General features: G+C 41.6%; 1 protein-coding gene across 1 annotated transcript; it reads left to right on the top strand.

Annotated features, from left to right (window-relative positions):
- Window positions 1-1,369: 1,369 nt before the first annotated feature.
- Window positions 1,370-17,805, top strand: grb7 (growth factor receptor bound protein 7). The gene is made up of 15 exons (XM_020650518.3): window positions 1,370-1,511; window positions 5,000-5,174; window positions 6,190-6,319; window positions 7,875-8,031; window positions 8,787-8,908; window positions 9,555-9,629; window positions 10,314-10,451; window positions 10,568-10,678; window positions 11,283-11,381; window positions 11,751-11,834; window positions 11,945-12,061; window positions 13,137-13,194; window positions 13,310-13,397; window positions 14,686-14,779; window positions 16,265-17,805. Exons 1-15 carry the CDS (start codon window positions 1,499-1,501, stop codon window positions 16,409-16,411), a joined length of 1,608 nt encoding a protein of 535 aa, XP_020506174.2. The 5' UTR covers window positions 1,370-1,498; the 3' UTR covers window positions 16,412-17,805.
- Window positions 17,806-19,421: the final 1,616 nt, after the last annotated feature.

The following is a 19,421-nucleotide window of genomic DNA, read 5'->3' as shown; positions in this document are numbered from 1 at the left end:
GGAAGAAATGTGATTTTTAAGATGTAAGAGGTCATACAGTTTCAATTCAGGTTCTAAAGTGCATGTTTACATTTTGTCTCAGTCCTTAAAGAGTCACCTTCCCAGAAAAGCTGCAGCTGCTGGAGGGTGAAATATTGAATCTCGGTTAGGGAGCACTGATTGGTTCATGAAATAATTACCTCGGTCAAAGTGTTTTCTGGAGCTTTGCGGGTCTGTAAATATTTAACTAGGTTTGAACCTCTTGGTTAAACTCCTGTTAGAGTGAGAGGAAAGAAAAACAGGTTGGCCATCAGCTGCTGTCTCCCTCCATCCCTTTCTTTTCTCTCTCCCTCTCTTCAGTTTATCAGATCCAGCCACCAGGGGGAGCCAAAGAGCCTCGTTACAGAGTCAAGGGTTCCTTTGCAGCTCTGGGGAATTTTGATTAACTGACATCAGAGCTGATGTTACAAGTTGGCACCTCAAGCTCAATCTAACGGCGCCATTTTCAGTGTTTTAAAGTCAGAAAATGTGTAAATCTGTATGATCAGTAATGTCGTGTGTGTACAGATAAGCTGGTAGTCACATTTTGTTAATGAGAGAGAGGATGAGCTCTGGGTCTGCAGCTCTCAGGCTTCAGTTTAATTTACTGCCCTCTTAAGTCATTAAAGACAGACATCTCCACTTCCAAATAAACTGCTATAAATATAATACAAATTCACATTTTTTTTCTACTGTTTTCTGCATAAATCTCTGAAACGGCTTCAGCTCTGCTCAAAACTACCAAATAATTATCAGGATTTTAACTCTTTAAATGCCAGAATCATGTAATCAAACTGGCATTTAAAGGGTTAAAAACCTCAAAATGGTTAAATGTTTGGTAGCTGTGGTGCCCTGCTCAAGAGCGCCTTGGCATCGCTCAGGAAGTGACCTGCCACCTTTTTTTTTTTATTGTTGGCATCTCGGACCCCCTTCTTGATGGCCCGCGACCCCCCCGGTGGATCCCGACCCTGACTTTGGGAACCACAGGTCTTGAGGTTGTAAGACAAATGTAAATAACAAAGATAAACATATTTTAATAAATTACAGTGGAGGAGAATCATAAATAATCATAAATTAGAAATACTGACATAAAGTCTACTTAATTAATTCCAATATATTAACAACAAACAGCCTGTTGTTGATTGTTTATCAGATTTATTGAGTTTATTTTCTTGTTTTTATTTTTTAATGCTCATTTGATTTAAAGTAGCCTCCATATGAACCCGGAAGATGAACTCAATCACGCTTTAACAGGTTACACTTTTAAAATCAACGAACCAGCAGCTTCGGAGAGGGGAAGGGGGCGGGGCCTATGTGCACACCTGACGCTCTAACTCCGCCCTCCCTCCCTCCCGGCTCCTCACACTTCTTCTTCACGCTTCGCGCTCATTAGTAGTGACACGGTGTCCTGTGTTGGCTCAGCGTCACATTTGGGATGAACAGAATGGCAGACAGCTGAACCCCGACCGGCTCACACTGCATGAAGTCTACAGGTAGGTGCTAACATGCTAACATGCTAGTCCGAACCCAAACAGGTGCAGGCTGTTTTCTTATGTTTACCGCGAAATGTAATCTTATATGAAGAAAATAAACTCAGCCGAAGTAAGCCGAATTTGTGTCCATATTCAGTTTCAACTTTCTGATTGTAAATGAAAGTTGACCGAGCTTTTTTGAAGACGGGGGAAGAATTTCCTTCAGTTTCTGTCCGAGGTTTGGCGCTACGCCTACACCTGTGTTTAGATTAGCTTAGATTTCAGCCCCTGGAAAACTACCATTCGTTCATTTGTACAGCTTTGCCATGTCTGCATTTTATTCACCGACACCAGAGACAACATCTGTGAGAAGAATACCAGTGTTTCGACCTTTATTAACCTCAGAATTGAGGGTTTAAAGTGGACTTGTGTTGTCTTCAGAACACTTGGTCCAGAGAGCAAACTGCGCACAGGGTCAGTGGGATCCCTCAGGGAAGTGTTGGTAGTCTGATAACAAGTGTCTCGTTTCTCAAGAAATTCGTTTTATTACGTCTCAGGTGCTCCACATACAGAGGAGCCTTATCTTTGACCCCTAGCCTACTTTATACTTTCGTTAGATGATGTTACAGCTTGAAGGAGATCAGGCAGGTATGATGCTGAAATAACCAACAGAACATGTATTAAATGTAGTTTTAATCAATAAATCAACCACAAGTATCAAACATTTATGCATAGCCGCCTCTAGAAAGGGTGTTTTTGCAGTTTTCATTCTTTTATCATGACATTTAAATAATAATATTTAGTCGTTTTTCAGAATCAGGTTTATTGACCAGGAAACACGAGGAACTGTGCTCTCTATGTTCAAAAAGTTTAAACATAAAATAATCAAAGACTAATATGAACAAGACGATGAAGTGGTGAGGAGGTAAACATGATATTTAATGATGCACCCGATGGGTTAATTTACATGAGGTAGAAAGAGTTTTTACAGTAACTGTTAAATATATATATATATATAGGGCACTCATTTGGTCAAAAGATGCTCCAGTGTGTCACTGTAGTCCTGTGGGCGGGCGGGCGGGCGGCCCAGGTTCAAGTCTGACCTGTGGCTCCTTTCACACACGTCATTCCCCACTCGATCTGCGCTGATTTCCAACTCTATCCACTGTCCTGTCTCCACAAGAAAGGCAATAAAAGGCCAAAAATAAACCTGAGACACTTCTCCTGTTTTTAGTCACTGATGGAATCGTGAATCTGATTCATGTATCTGCAAGGAGCACAGGACGATATATTGCCATATCGATTTTTTGAGCACAGCCCTACACTTTTCTGTTTTTTGTCCTCCGTTGTTCTCCTCCTCATTTTTACCACAAGTCTTGTCTCCTTTATACACACGTGCACCTGTTCACACACCTTTTAAAAAAAAAAAAAGGACCCACAGGTGCAGCGGAGAGGTTTTAAACCAGAAGCGATTTTGTGTGTGTGTGTGTGTGAGATCAAAGCAGCGAGCGTGTCTTTGAATCTGCAGGCGGCCTCCTGTTCCCCTCGTGCTGCACGATCTGCATATAACCAGACAACAAACTCCGTCACCTGGAAACTGTCAGGAGGAAGCATGACACGCCTTTTTTATAAAGATGGTTGATGTCGTTGAAATAAATAACACATTATCATCAAGAACACTCTCCTACTTCGGGTTTTTATCATCACGTAACGAAGCTCTTTCTAATATCGTATAACAAAAGTTAACTGAAACTTATTCTGCACAAAATGAGACAAAATTCTCTGAACGGAAAAACACAAATTACAGCCTTCATCAACAAGTTCAAGTTATCTTTATTAGTCAAATGCAACAACATAACAGGCAAAGCAGTCATAGCTGGCAATGACATTTTTGTGTTCCAAGCTCTCCTTAAAAAATGCAAAAAGAAAAAATAGTATAGAAGACAAGAGTAACAATGTAGAGTGCAATTAAGAACCAAAAGTTCAGAAAAAACTAGAATATATGTACAGTGTGTGTGTATATATATATATGTGTGTATGTGTGTGTGTATATATATATATATATATATATATAAAAAACAAAACAGTGAAGTGTCTCAGACAGGAACAACAACAGGAAGTCTGTATATCGTCTGACATGTGTAGCTCTCAGTTTCGGTCTGAAACTTTTCCAGTTGATGTTTTTCTCTGTGCAGGTGACGTCGTTGTGAAGCAGGTTTTTATTTATTATTTATTTTTATTGGTGCAGCGTGAGTCAAAACAAACACGTGGAGCCGTGTGTTTGTGACAGCAGCACGCACCTTTGTGATTGAAGGACTACATCACTTCACACACAAAAGCTACAAGTAAACAACACGCTTTAGTCATACTTTCCTCACTCGAAATAGATTCTTCATGGCTCAGAGCCACTACAAATATACAAACCTGAATTTCAACACGCACCTGCTGCAGTGTGCGTGTGATTGATTGCGTTTAATCTGGTAAACAACTTCTCATCAACATCTTTTTATTGATATTTTCCGAGTAAAACAAGACAAAAGAAGGGAATAAAAAAGGAAAGAAAAAAGGGTAACATGTGCCATTCATTAGTCAAAATACACAAATCAGGGTTTTTCATTTAAGAGTTACTTTCCGTACAGTACATATTCCACTTCTTCCAGACTTTTATATATTGGTCAAACTTTCGCCTTAATGAGAAGGTCAGTCTCTCCATGTAGTGTATTTCGTTGATTATTGCGAACCAAAATATGTGAAAGTGATCTGCCAGTGATTTATAACATTGCCTCCAACATTTGTTCTGACCCTGAGAACCCCGCTGCAAAAACTTCAACATCAACTTTTTGCATGCAGAGGCAGAAATGTGTTCTTGACTTGCATGTGCACATATTCTATTTGAAACACAATTTTGCACCAGATGGCAAAAAAAACAAAAAAAACATGAAAACTTTCTTTAAACACAACCAGTGCAGTCAAATCTCAGGAGAGAAATGAGCAACCGAAAGTATAAGGCACCTTAACGACATGGACGATGGTTGCACCGGCCGATCCCGGGCTGCAGGATATAAACATCACCATCTCACACTCGCCCCCTGTGAAATTTCCTGACTATAACCTCCATTAGCTCAGCCCTTTTAGCAGTACGGGGCAGCTCACCCTGATGATTTTTGGGATATTATCAGGAGTTTAGTGTGTGTATGTAAAGTCTACAAGTGAAGCTCCTCACAGATAATTGCAGTAATTAAAACATTTCTTAATGGGTCTCTTTTTCCTCTTCATTTGTTGAAACGTTTGGTTGAGTTCTTATGTTTCTTAACATGTAAACTTTTGGTTTGATTGTCTGTAACTTGTAGCTTCTCTCCCACACTCGCTCTCCTCTGTATACACAAAAAGGTTGAAGTTTGATTTGCATGTTGATTTGACCAGAGTCGCAGGCTGACTCCCATCAGGACACACCAGCTGTAACCTGAGAGCTCACAGTCTGATGTTTGACTCCTCGTTCCCCCCCTCAGGTATCATGATGGAGGTGGCCGGTCCCTGGGCAGAAGTGTTCGAGGGCTCAGAGGGGACGGAGTCGCCTGGACGAGCCGAGACGTTGTTGGGGAGCTCCACCCTGACTCTGGCTCCGCTGGTCGCCGAGTCGCCCTCCGTCCGCCGCTCCCAGCCCATCCTCATCACCTCAAACAGGTAACACACACACACACACACACACACACACACACTCAGAGCGGACATGAGTCAACAGGCTTCTGAAGGAGGAGGCCGTGTTGACTCAACTTCACACATCACATGAGTCACCGCCTCGTGTGATGTGTGAAGTAGTGGCTGCTCCCCACCTTAAAGACAAAGTCATAAAAACTTTGATTGCAGAGAGGGCAGGAGTGTGTGTGTTCAGATACCGAGCTGTGCTTTACTTTTATGTTCCTTTATTTAACGCGGCGCCCTTTATTTGTTCTGCACTCGACGTTCTCGTCATGAAGAATAGAACAGGTTCAAAACACATTTTTATCCTGGCTTGAGTGTAAATGATTTTACAGCTCCTACATTGCACCTTTTGTACATTTTGTGTTTTTTCTTTTTCTTTTATATTTTTAAATTCTATTTTATATATTGTAATATCTTCTTATTCTGTATTATTTAAGTTGTTGCTAGTTCTGCTTTATTTCCTTGTTAATTGTTTAGCACCAATACACCAAGTCAAATTCCTTGTATGTGTAAATGTACTTCAATCACATTGATTTATAAAGCACATTTAAAGTGCTGCACATGAAACAGGAGAGCAATACAGATTAAAAAGCTAAACAAAAATAACAAGGCAAAACTCACACATGTTCTCCTACACACATGCACACAGACTTGGCAGTAAACCCAGATTCTGATTCTGAAATGAAGCCTTGTTAAATTTAATTGACTAAAGCAGCTTCTTCTGCTGTTTACATCTTGATTTGGCATCTTTCTTTCTTTTTTTACTTTCTTTGTTGCTTTTACATATTAACAATATTTCCATTTAGTAATGTCCGTACAGAATGTGTATTTTTTTCCCAACAAGAACAAGATGAACACATACATACAAACATGATTTGGCATCTTTTGACTCATTATCATATTGCATATTGTTAGGGGATGCTCGTTCTGTGTTGAAGATGAAACTGCTCTGAATCGGTCGGTGATGATCCTGCTGTTTCTGTAACGTTTGTTTCAGGGTGAAAGGTGTCCAGTCGTTCTCCTCCTCCGTTCCCTCCTCCATACCGAACCCCTTCCCCGAGCTGTGCAGCCCCTCAAAGTCTCCAGTCCTCATCAGTTCACTTCCTTCTCCTTCAAGTGACAAACATGTGAGTTCACAGACTCTCCAGTTAAAGTAGATTTTAACTCTTTTCATTTCATCTGAAGGGATGTGCAAAGTGCTTCTTTTGTTCTCAGTTTGAAAGCACAAAATGAAATGCTTTCCTTTTGAATCCCTGAGTTAATCTCCACTCTGTCACACTGTTAGCTCGATATCCTGAAGCTTGATTTCAGAGTAAAGAATAACATACTTTCCTCCAACCCCCGCTTGGACCGGATATTGAACTTCAAGGTTTCCACAGAAGGAATTTTCCTCCCCCAGGTTGATACTTACTCATTATTTGTCCTGTCTGACACTCCGACACTCGTCCAACCAGTCCAGGCCTTCGCTGATTGACAGCCGCGCAGGTTTCTGGTCGGGCAGGTTTGTTGTCTTCTGCGGTGAGACGTGCTGCTGGAGCCAGACGCCGTGTGTCAGACAGCGGCACGCTCAGAAAAAACGTCCTGACCGCTGAATAACCTGAGAGCAGCAGCAGAGTCATCGGGGACAGACAGAACAACGCACGCATCGCTGCCTCTCTAATCTCGTCTGTTTATTCATGTGTTAACCGAAACAGATTGTGAGAAGATGTTTCTTTAAAGTGCAGCTCCTGACATTCAGAAGAAGACATGACTGTGTTGTCAGAACACAAAGAAACTTAACAACCAAATCTCTCAGTGTCCAAGTATTGGTAAAAAAATGGTTAAATGGAATTGCTCTTTTTCTAGTCTTAGTTCTGACTACTCAAAGTGCTTTTACACTGCAGGTCATCCCTACACATTCACACACTGATGGTAGATCCATCAGTATTAACTCATCCATTCATACACATTCACACACTGCAGCCGAAACAGTGGGAGCAACTTTGGGTTAAGTGTCTTGCTAAAGTCAGACAGCTGCAGAAGCTGGGGATCGAACCCCCGACCTTCAGGTTAAAGTCTTTATATGTGATTGTTCACACTTAAATGTAGAAATCAAGTATATCCTCTGAAAATAACTCTGTGAGTCATGACTGTCTACAATGGGTGTAACACCCGAGTCCCACTGTCTGTGATGTTTTCAGAGTCCTATCTTCACTTTGTTTACATCGCCAGGACAGCTGGCTGACTCCTCCCCTCGTGTATAAAAGTTGTTTAATTGAGGGACTAGAGAAAAGAAGAATAACATACTGTACTCACTGCTTAACTGTGTTTCTAGATCACGCTCATTTCAGGTAAATTTACATGCAGTGTGAAGATACCAGCAGAATAAAGATCGCTAGCATTAGCATGCTAACACAACAATGCAGCGCGAGTTTTTTTGGTTTCATGCTGGAGCTCAAGGGCGACATCTGCTGGATCAAAAAATCACATATAAATCCTTTAAGAGACCAACTGAGCTACAGTTGGATTATAACTTAGTATGTTTACATTGAAGTGTCATTACAGAAGAATTGTGTAAAAATGTGATTTTAATTTGACTCCCTGAAAGTCTTTGGTGTTCTTGAATGGACATTTTAGTTTTGCAGTTACATGAAGATCTCCTCGTACTTCAGGATCTGAATATATGTCTGTTTGCATCATCAGCTGATAAAAGTGTTCGGAGAGGACAGTCACAGCAGGTCAGTGTGGGTGTCCCGCGGAGCGACGGCCCGAGAGGTGTGTCACCTGCTGGTGCAGACGGCTCACTGCAGCGACCAGGAGAACTGGGCTCTGCTGGAGCTGCACCCCACCCTCGGCCTGGGTAACACACGACCTCAACTTAGTGTTTAAAAATGTTAAATAGTTTGTGTGCTAGTGGCCTAGTGGTTAGTTTGTGCGCCTCATGTACGGAGGCTACGGCCCAGGTTTGAATCCGACCTGTGGCTCCTTTGTCAAATGTCATTCTTCTCCCTCTCTCTCTCCTTCTGTCTCTTTCTCTCCCTCTCTTTCTCTCGCTCCCTCTCTCCCTCTCCCTCTCTCTCCTTCTTTCTCTCTCTCTCTCCTTCTGTCTCTCTCTCTCCTCTCTGTCTCTTTCTTCCTCTCTCTCTCTCTCTCTCTCTCCTCTCTGTCTCTTTCTTCCTCTCTCTCTCTCTCTCTCCCTCTGTCCCCCCTCTCTCTGTCTCTCTCCCTCTCCCTCTGTCTCTCTCCCTCTCTCTCTCTCTCTCTCTCTCTCTCTCTCTCTCTCTCTCCCTTTTTCTCTGTCTCTTTCTTCCTCTCTCTCTCCCTCTGTCCCCCCTCTCTCTCTCTGTCTCTCTCTCTCCCTCTCTCTCCCTCTGTCTCCCCTCTCTCTCTCCCTCTCTATCTCTCTCTCTCTCCCTCTCTCTCTCTCTCTCTGTCTCCCTCTCTGTGTCTCTCTCTCTCTCCCTCTCTCCCCCCCCCCCTCTCTCTCTCTCTCTCTCTCTCTCTCTCTCTATCCTTCTGTCCCCCCTCTCTCCCTGTCTCTCTCTCTCTCTCTCTCTCTCTCTCTCTCTCTCTCTCTGTCCATTAAAGTGTCACACGTGTTCTCTGTCCCCTCAGAGCGATGTCTGGAGGACCACGAGGTCGTGCGGGAGGTTCAGGCTACCTGGTCGCTGAAAGGCGACACGAGACTCGTCTTCTGCAAAAACTACGCAAAGTACGAGTTCTTCAGGAAACCGATGGTACGACAATAACGTTAACTCTGCAAAAAACAGGATAAAGTTTCCTTTTGACCCAGCAGAGCACCTGGAGCAGAACACCTGGAGCTTTTATTGAACATGTCGGTACAGCAGACGCTGACAGCCTGGTTTGTGACGCTGAGTGATTGGCAGGTTGCGTGCTGTTACAGACGCTCTTTGTGCCGCGGGTGATTCATTACATCAGATGCTTTTAACAAAGGTGACAGCTCACTCTAACAAACTGGTTTTGATGGAACTCCCGCTGGGTTTTTTATCTGAGCGGTGAGCACACACCGCTTCCAGACGCCACCGAGGTGAATCATATCAAACATCGGTTTACTTAAGATGCTAAGATTAGACTTCCAGCGTGCACAATGTGAGCAAAGCTAACAGGATGAAACCTATTCAACTCAGGTTTCAGTCTGAATACGACACCTGCTCGTTCTGTGCTCATGTGGCCAACAGTGCATGACTTGATTATGTACTTTAGCCTTTGTGTTATATCTCCTCTGATGATTGCAAACAAAGAAACATGATTCCTGCAGGATCAGCTGATCTGCACAATTCAGATAATCGAAGAATGCATCAGAAGAAGCTTTTTGTGTTTCCTTAACGAGTCGTTAACTTAACAGTCCTCTTCCTCTCTCAGCTCTTCTTCCCCGAGTCTATGATCTCAGACAGCGCTGATGTCAGCAAGGGGATGACATCATCACAGCTGATTCAGGTAAGTCATAAACCTTTATCATGCATACTCATGATAAGCATGATGAGCAACACAGGAAGTCATCAACAGAGAGGAACACTAAGGATCTGTTTATTTGTGTTATTTAATCTATTTTTTGGCTTTCTGCCTTCATATGACAGGACAGTGGATAGAGCAGGAAATTAGAGAGAGGGGAATGGCATGCAGGAAAGGAGCCACAGGTCAGAATTGAACACAGGCCGTCCGCCTCGAGGACTGCAGTCTCTTTGCATGGGGCGCTACCTAACCAGCAGGCCATCTGCCCCCCTACAGTCATTTATTTTAAGTGTCAGAGAAACAAGAAGTCTGAAAATGTAGAGGTGGAAAGGTAGAACACAGGTGTGTAGTAACAGCTGATGTGTAATTTGTTGTGGTTTTCCCTGAGCAGTGACTTGAACTGAATGATTTGGTCGATCAGTTATAAATTCATCAATACCAAATCCCCAAAATTTGCCAAAAATGAAGTCTGCTGAGGTGCAGAAGGCCTGGTCCCGCCCCTTTTTATGGAGGCGATGGTCCTCCAAGCTGGGGGCCCGTGTCCAAGTCCGACTGTAGCTCGTTTGCTGCATGTCATTCTCCACTCTCTGCCTGATTCAGATAAACACAAAGGGGGAGCTTGAATTCTTTTGCAAGCTACAATTCTAATGCTCTGTTCTTGTTCCTCAGAACCTGCTGAAGTCTGGGACGTGTCCAGAGATTCAGGGTTTCCTGCAAGTTAAAGAACCGAGTCGTAAAGCCTGGAAGAAGGTCTACTTTTTCCTTCGACGATCCGGACTCTACTGCTCCACCAAAGGATCCTCCAAGGTCAGGCAGTCGAGACAGTTAGAGACACCTTCTCATGCGTTACAATACTCAAACAGGACTGCACAAGAGACCGGCTGAACCTTCAGTGTTTCTAACTGTGATGCGTGTTTATGCAGGAGCCTCGACACCTGCAGTACGTCGCAGACCTGGACGAGTTGAACGTTTACACGGTGGTGAACAGTCGTAAACTGTACGGAGCGCCTGCAGACTTCACCTTCTGCATAAAGGTAAAGTCTCCCTCCAGGCGTCAAAACATGAAAGACACACGTCATACAGGACGACATGTAAGGAACATGTAGAGAGGAGTTTGACCTGAGGGTCTGTAAGAAGCCCCTCAGCCCCCCGTTTAACATTCAGGTCGTTCTTCTGGTCGTGGAGACTGAATTGTTTGTGCGTCAGAAGCAGCATCTACAGCAGTAATAAATCTTACACCGCTCTTTGTTTAGCACCGTTCACAGTGATTGATGAACACAGACTTTTACATAACTCCAGGGAACAATCTTGCCTGTAAGTTTTCTGCAGAGTAGATTTACGTCAGAGTCGAAATAGAGTATGATTGGATAAGTAACTCGAGCTCAAATAATCATTCTCACACAGCTAGGGCTGCGTTGATATGAGATTTTCATGGTACAGTAACTCTCTAAGAAGTAAAAACATAGTAACATCACAATTAATATTACTAGTTATAATGAATCATCAAGGTCACATATTCTGCAAAATCCTCTTCATCATGTTCCTCTAACACTAACACGTGTCTCTAGTCTGTCTACAAACTGATGAGAAAAGTCCATCTTTTCTCACTTTGTGTTTTTTTTTTTTTTTGTTCTTCAGCCTTCCAAAAATCCCGTCCGTACTCAGGACCTGAAGATCTTGTGTGCTGACAGCGAACAGACTCGGACATGTTGGACGTCGGCTTTCAGATTGTTCAAGGTTAATAATAATACTTTATTTAATATACAAGTAACAAAGTGATTTACAACAGAAAATAAAAGCAGAGAGACAATTAAAGCAACAGGCAGAGCATAAACAAGCAGACAACAAAATCAGACAAATAAAAACAATTGAAGAAATCACAAAGTAAAAGCATTTTTGTTAAAGAATTAATAAAATAATCTTTCTCTGTCCTTCTGAAACATTTATCACAAATACATTCTGATCAGTATTTGGCTAACACAGATGATAACAGTACATTATTCAGATTTTTAGAGAATATGTATTTTTTTTTATTTTGTCAAAGGATAAACAGTTAAATTAATAATTTCTTTGTGTTTTTTTTTTTTTATGTTTGTGTACGGTCAGTACGGGAAGCAGCTCCAGTGTAACTACCAGCTGTCCAAGTCGGCCCCTCGCAGCCTCGAAGGAACCAAATTCCCAGATGGAAAAGTGAGCTCATCAGATGTGACGCATGCAGAGGATTCTGTGTCATCTCACACACACCTGCTGTGAAACCTGCTGTTTGACATGTTTGTGTTACACTTTGTGTGTGTGTGCAGTCCAAGTCCGAGGCGAGTCTGGTGGCCATGGACTTCTCAGGGAAGGCGGGCGGACGGGTCATCCAGAACCCAACAGAGGCCCAGAGTGCGGAGAGGGAGGAGGGACAAGCCTGGAGGGTAAGGAAAGAATCAGAGTTAGAAATTCTCTTTGATTCCCCGGGTGTAAATTTGTGCTCACAAGAGGTCTGTGAGATGAAAATAGTGACTTTGGGTAGAAGAGGAGACAGAATTATCTCACTGAAATGACCGTTATTACTCGGGGTTGTGCGGTCATAAGAGTGGGATGTTATTGCATAGTTAATTTGGAGAAACAGTAAGGACCGTTTTTAACTACATCCTGACATTTTATGAATCAAATCAAGACTCCATTATTTGGGAAAAGGACTGACACACTGAAGAGAGGATAAGAAACACAATCATTAGTTCTGCTGAAAGTCAAAATATCTGCGATTATTAAGTCAAAGGAAATGTTCTCATTTAGTCTAACACAGGATCAATCAGTGAGATGTGTAGAGAGTGAGATGATGAAGGTATCTTACTATCTGATCATTAAGGAAACATGTTATGTTGAAGTGCTGGCTTCTCTGACAACAATGCAGCAGCCAGTATGTCCTCCTCCTAACTTTAGATTCTGCTCCTGGATGCTCTGGATTTGTTTGGACCAGAGAAGGTAGGCGCTTTTAAGACACCCCCCCTCCCCCACACGGCCGTTTTGGACGCCCCTCGGTTTGCCAGATACGAGAGCAGTTATCAGGTCAACAGGTGTTGCAGCGATGGAAGCGGTCAAGAGAAGTGGTTCAGATAGAAGTGATTGTACCCGACCTAAAAAGCCTCTGCATGTTTCTAATAAGCTCCACGAGCAGAAACGTGCTCAAACTAGGATCAATATTGGAGATGCTTTTGAAAAATGGAGAGAGGTTAGAACACAGAAAGGTTTACAGACCCATGCAGAGCTGGATAAACACTGAAGCTTCAGAGTCCACCACATGGTGACCTGAGTGAGCATCCACTCTAGAGAGGAGGGGGGGGGGGAGACAGCTCTCTACAATGTTTAGAATCTGATGTCTGTGGCACTAACCAGAAATAATCTTAAAGAGAGGAAACTAGCAGTGAAGCATTGAAGTGAATGTCCTGCTCATGTTTCTGATTTGTGACCTTTCTCTGTCGTGTTCACTCTTCTTCACTGATGCAGAGGAGAGAAGCCCTCAGGTGCAGTCTGCCCAACCTGAACTCTGCAGCCCGACCTTCCTGTAAGTCCAACAGGACGGGTCCTGGTTCAGGTCACCTGTATTTGTTTGTTTTTTTTAAATTACGTGTGCTCGCTCTCTGCTTCATTCTCCTGTATTCATGTCTCTGTTTCTGCAGCCATTCACAAAACCCAGCCGTGGTTTCATGGCGGTGTGTCAAGGAAAGAAGCTCAGAGGCTGATAGAGAAGCAGGGCCTGGTGGACGGGTGAGTGCAGGAACTACAAACCTGATTACTAAAAAAAAAAAAGTGGAGACATTGTGTTAAATGCACAGTGTGTAGATTCCACCACCAGGGGGCTCTCAATCAAAACAATAACAAAAGATGACACTGAGGCTGGCAGGGAATCATGGGAGTGATTCTCTCTGCTACTACCCCTCGATGAAAACAAACGCTGAGTTGACCGTAGTCATGACGACCGGGCGAAACCGACCTGATGAAGAGAATGTGTTTACAGACGAGCTGATGTATCTGAGTATAATTTACATGATGTTTTTATCACAGCAGCACAAACAGCAACAGTACGGCAGCTTTCAGGAGCAGCTCACACTTCCTTATGCAGCGGTCTCTGAGGTAACATCCGGTGTTTCCATGGCAACGATAAACATGTGGTGTCTGGCATGGCGGCCACCACAAAAGACACATCCTGTTAAAACTATAAAATTACAGATTTCTCTGGTTTGATAACTGTTGGAAATATTTGAGATGATGCAAGTACTCAAAAAAAAAAAAATATGAAACAGGTTTATCCATTTTTTCTTAATTTTGATATTTTAATGTAAACATTCTAATAAAACTCAACATCTTGTACGTTTAGTTGAATTCCTCTTCGTATGTCAGGAGAGGAAAATGTCTGCAAAGCAAATATAGTGAATCATTCCTTTTGAAAGAACAGCTCTGATGTCGCATCTCAACCTTTCTCCTCGTTTTTAAAGGACTTTAAGATTGATCCAAAAACTCAGGAGATAGTTGTTCCACTTTAAAGCTTTGGAAACTAAACAACCTGCGTCCAAATCTCTTCACGTTTCTTGACTGAAGTTAGACAGCAACGAACCAACCAGCTGGGAGTATAAAGCGTAAAATGGCTCCACCAGGCTGCAGACGATTTCTGCAAGTTGGATGACTTGTCTCTTGTTGGCACATTTTCTGTTTCTCTGCCATGATTCACTGCACATTCATCGGTCAATCTCACGCTTCTAAACTGATGTCCAACAGTCTGACACACACACACACACACACACACACACACACACACACACACACACACACACACACAGGGTAACAGACAGAGTGTGACACGTAATGGATCTGCATCACGTCTCTTATCACACTGTGTGCAGGAGCCTGGAGGAGAGACATGGTTGGCTCTTCAGACGCCTAAATAAGTCCAGAAACACCAAGCCGGGTTCATTATCTCGCTGTGTGAATGCAGACTGTTGTGAAAGTGTGTGTTTGGAAAATGAAATCTGAAATGTCTCTGTGTGTCTTTGTGCAGGATGTTCCTGATCCGTGAGAGTCAGCAGCATGCTCAGTGCTTCGTCCTCTCTTTGTGTTCTAAGCTGAAGACCAAACATTACCTGGTTATCCCCGTGAGTTACCTCAGATCCTCTTTAAATCCCCTCAGTCTTTATTTGAGTTTGTGTCAGTTCATTCCAAATGTTATCTCAAGACAAACCAGACTGATGATGAACAGCCATCTATGGAGACTTTGTTGGGCGTGAAAAATGGGATAGAGGGAGAAGCAGGAAGCAGGATAGTGGGAAACAGAGCAGCAACAACAAAGATGAAAGTTGGTTAAATTGGTTCAAGCATCTTCTAGGGTTGCAAATTTCAGTCATTTTTCTCAACCGATAGTTGAACACCTTAACGATCATTTACCCTTTAATCATTAATGAGCCACAAAATGCTCGTCTATTTCTCAGTTTATGATTTATTGAAACAATTATAGCAGCTCAATAGTTACTTTGAAACATTAATTCATTAACTACATTCAGTTTGAACCATTAAAATAACGAGGCTGTCTCTCTGTTAAACTTATGAATCTCCTTATTTAACAGCACTGCTAACAAAACGATAGCAATCGGGCGCTACTGCTGTTTCTAACAAGGCTGACCAAATGAAACTCCTTTTTTTTTTTCTTTTTTTTTTAAATCAACATAAAGTTAAAAAAATATATATATATAGAGAGAGACGGAGCCCCTCACTATATTGTTGTTTGTGTATATTTTGTCATGCTTTATGTTTGTTAATATTGGAAAAAAGCAAATAAAAAGTTCTGCAAGTGAAATAAAGCAATTTGAACCTCTAAACAATACACTGAATTCTTATGATTTGTCGACAAATTAACATTTCAACACGTTCAGGAGTTAGTTGGTAGCGCATGAAATACTCTAATCACCATAATAAATGTACGATTTAGTGTTTTTCTCTCTCTCTGCTGACTGCTTCATTTTAGCCTCACTTTTCTATCTTCTAAGTTGCAAAGGTGACAGACGCCCTCTTCTGGTATAAAATGGTATTACATGTGACCGCCGACTAAATTGTAAACAGATTGTCGGTTAATACATTTTTAATCGGTTAAATTCTTTACAGCGAGTAATCATTAACATCCCTAAAGTAATCCTTCTCTAAATCCTAATCATCATGTCGTCATCCTAATTCTAATCCTTATCATCCTTTCTAAAGTTTTTATCTAATATCTTCTTTTTGATGCACCTTTAAAAGTCACTAAAGTTTTGTTCTGACCGATCATTCTGACTGTTGGGTGAACTAAAGACCTCAGCGTGGTGCTAACCGTCGCTCTCTGTAGGTGGATTGAGTTTAGGGTATCAGCTGTTTACGACTGACTGAACTTGATCGCTGCACCAAACGGTTAAACATCTTGGTGGTTTATACAGTCACCTTGTTAGCTACATTGATTTTTATTGTGAGCTAGAATCAACACTGTCTGTCAAACTGTTTCTAGTCAAGGTTAGCAATGAAGCTAACTTTTACTTTTTGAAGCTACACTATGATAATGTCACCGGTGCCATACATAGTGACCTTTGTGATCGTATTTCTTTTTGTCTCCGCAGTGTGAAGACGGAGGCAGGAAGTACTTCACCATGGACGACGGCGTGACGCTCTTCATCGACCTCCTCCAGCTGGTGGAGTTTCACCAAATCAACAAGGGCATCCTCCCCGTCTGCCTCAAACACCCCTGCGTCTGCGTAGCACTTTAAAATCCTTTACACTCAGCCCATGTATGTGACCTCTGCCCCTCTGCCGGTCCAGGATCTTAAATTCACTGTCTGTGAAGTACGAGGCCCACGCTTCTCTGGATTGAATTGATATCTATTAAGAGCCGCAGATAAAGAGCAATTACTGGACTCGGAGCCCGAGCGGTTCAAAAGGTGCGTGATAATGTTATCAGCGCCGGAAGACATTGACTCCTGGGAAGCGGGAGATATGTCCGCCCCTCGTCTCTTTAGCCGTTTTAATTATTCCGAGTACATGTGCAGCTCCAGACAGAGGTTTTTATTTTTTAATTAATGAGCCGGCGTTCCCCCCGTGGAGATGTCTTAATTAGCCATGCTGGACGGACTTTTTAGCGCTCTGGGGAGCTGTTAATGTGCTCTTTGATTCAGATTCACACGGCCATGCGTGCACTGTGATGAGGGGGGCAGCAGGAGGACGTGTTTGATTTGTGGCTTCACCAGATTTCACTGAAGAACTGATCGCCTGTGGCCACCAGAGGGCGCCCTGAGTCAAAGCTGAGTCAGAGGAGTTTACAGGGTTCCTCCCCCCCCCCCCCCCCAGCCTGTTTGGCTGTTATTAATGAAGAGAATTGTGTTATCATAATGAAAAATGCCCCAGGTGCCAGACATGTAGCATGTACAGCCTCACTCAAAACTGTTTGATGTTTAAGTGCCTTAAAACAATCTCGTATAAGAGATCTCTCTCAAATAAAAACTCTTTCAGGGCTTTTTTTTTTGCACTACGATGGTGAAGGGGAACCGCATTATCCTGTGATGTTTAAAAGACCAAATATCAAACATTACAAAAGTTTATCTGCTTGTTTGAAAGCTTGTTGTTGGTGTAGAGACATAAGACATTGTTGACCCATAAGACGTGTTTTCAAATCTGCAATAACGCTAAAGAAGACAGTAGGATGATGTAAAAGCTCAGGGAAAAAAACGCTTTTAAGACTTCTTGGTGATGATTTAGAGGGCTGTTGTTTACTCGTGCATTTTATTCTTGGCAGTCCAACTTGTAGAATAAATTCTAAAATAGGTTTACTTGAATTGAGATGAAGCAATTTCCACTTTTCCCATAAATACGACTAAATCTTGTCGATTCTTTCAAATAAAAAGCAAATGATCCCCCTGTGAAATAAAACTTTTCATCAGAGCTGGTTGTTAAAATCACATTTTTACTTATGAATTTTTTGCACTTACTGTTTGCTTTTTATATCCTGGAGATCTGAAAATGTCATGTCTTTATAAATAACATGTTAATTCATCATTTCCACATTTCTTTTAAATCAAAGGGGTTCGTTAGTTTTATACTCTTTGTATGTTCTGTTCCCTTTTCACATTATTTTTATATGCTGAATAAATAATTATGTATTAATTCATATTGAATGTGGATGTTCTTTGATTTTAAATGTTGACCTATTTGGGGAAGTTTGACCTGAAATGAAACATGTGCAAGTTTTACTTTTCTCATAGAAGTAATATGTGGTCGTGAATTAGTCTCAGGGAACATGATTATGATTTTTTAGTTCAGTATATCTTTAATTGAATTGAAGTGAGTTAAATGAGGGTTTAATATTTTGAAATTGTTGTTTTAATGACCTTTTCAAAATGCTCTGATTTGTTTATATTTTTTATTTGTCTTTATTTCTACCTGTTGTAGAGGTTTAAAAAAAGTGGATTAATAGAAAATGCAAGCTGCTTTTGGTAACCAGTCAGTCCATCATTTCAGACATTTTTGTAGAAAAAGTCCCAAATTAATGCGGGGTCATTTCATAGACTGATGGAAATAAAAGCCAGAGCTATGAATATAAGTTTTATGGTAAATGTGTTAGTTCAATTTTCTGCAGAAATGAACACATCTGCTTTTCTTAGAAGACAAAATTCAGCTCTGCTCCTGATTTAAATTGGACGATTATGAAACCATTATCAGCCCCAAACTAGAATGACTTAAAAAAAAGAAAAAAAGAAAACCTGGCGTGAGTCCTCGCAGCCTGATTGGTGGATCGACATGAAAGTGAGCCTGGAGGTTTGTGAGGAGTCCTGGCAGTGTGAGCAGATCACAGATCCTCTCTCTCTGCACAGGCGAGCCTGCAGGAGCTCAACACACCATTTCTCTCTGCTGACCTACTCTCCATGTTACTGTGTCGTTAAACACCACCAGTCTGCTCGGGTAAACCCTCTCCTCTTTGTGGAGCCGGTTGCTATGGAAACACATTTTTTTGGCCTGGATGGTCACGTGAATTAAAGAGTAAAAAAATAGAGACGCTTTGGTCAGGAAGGCTTGAAAGAGAGCTGATAAGAGTGCTAGACATTTTCTGTGATGGTTGATTTGTGCTCATGAGACTCCCCTCTGTTCAAAGTGTGAGATAGATAGATAGATAGATAGATAGATAGATAGATAGATAGATAGATACTTTATTGATCCAGAGGGAAATTCAAAGCATCCAGTAGCAGGTTACAAAGACATGACATGAAACATTTGTTACTAATTAAACCACAAAACCGACGCCCCCCCTCCCATACATATATATTAACCCAGAAAAAGATTTAAAGAATACCCCTATATGAATCAAACTTAAACTGTGCAATTAAAAATAGACTTATACAAGAAATGTACAGAACCCGTGCAGGGATAAAAATATATGTGACAATGACAATGTATTTAAACAAGAACCTAAAAACAGTTGAGGAAACAAATCTGTAATTAGACCTGAATATAAAACATAAGAATAAAAAAGTGTTGACCTTCTGAAGTTGTGAAGCTTCTGAAGTAGTTATTCAGAATTTCTATGAAAATATATCAAAAAATGAATCAGGCAAGTTTCTAATGAAGGTGTATTTACGAAACGTTGCCAAAAAAATGTTTTTTTTACAAGTTAGACATTGTGCGGGAGTTTACCTTTTTAGTTTATGAAAAATTAAGCTTACAAGAATTGTTTGTGGCAGAAAACTAATTAAAAAGATCCGAACCATATGCTGACTATACAATAAATAA

This window comes from Labrus bergylta, chromosome 21 (assembly GCF_963930695.1).
Source record: "Labrus bergylta chromosome 21, fLabBer1.1, whole genome shotgun sequence".
Lineage (NCBI taxonomy): Eukaryota > Metazoa > Chordata > Actinopteri > Labriformes > Labridae > Labrus > Labrus bergylta.
This window is presented reverse-complemented; position numbering and strand designations above follow the sequence as displayed.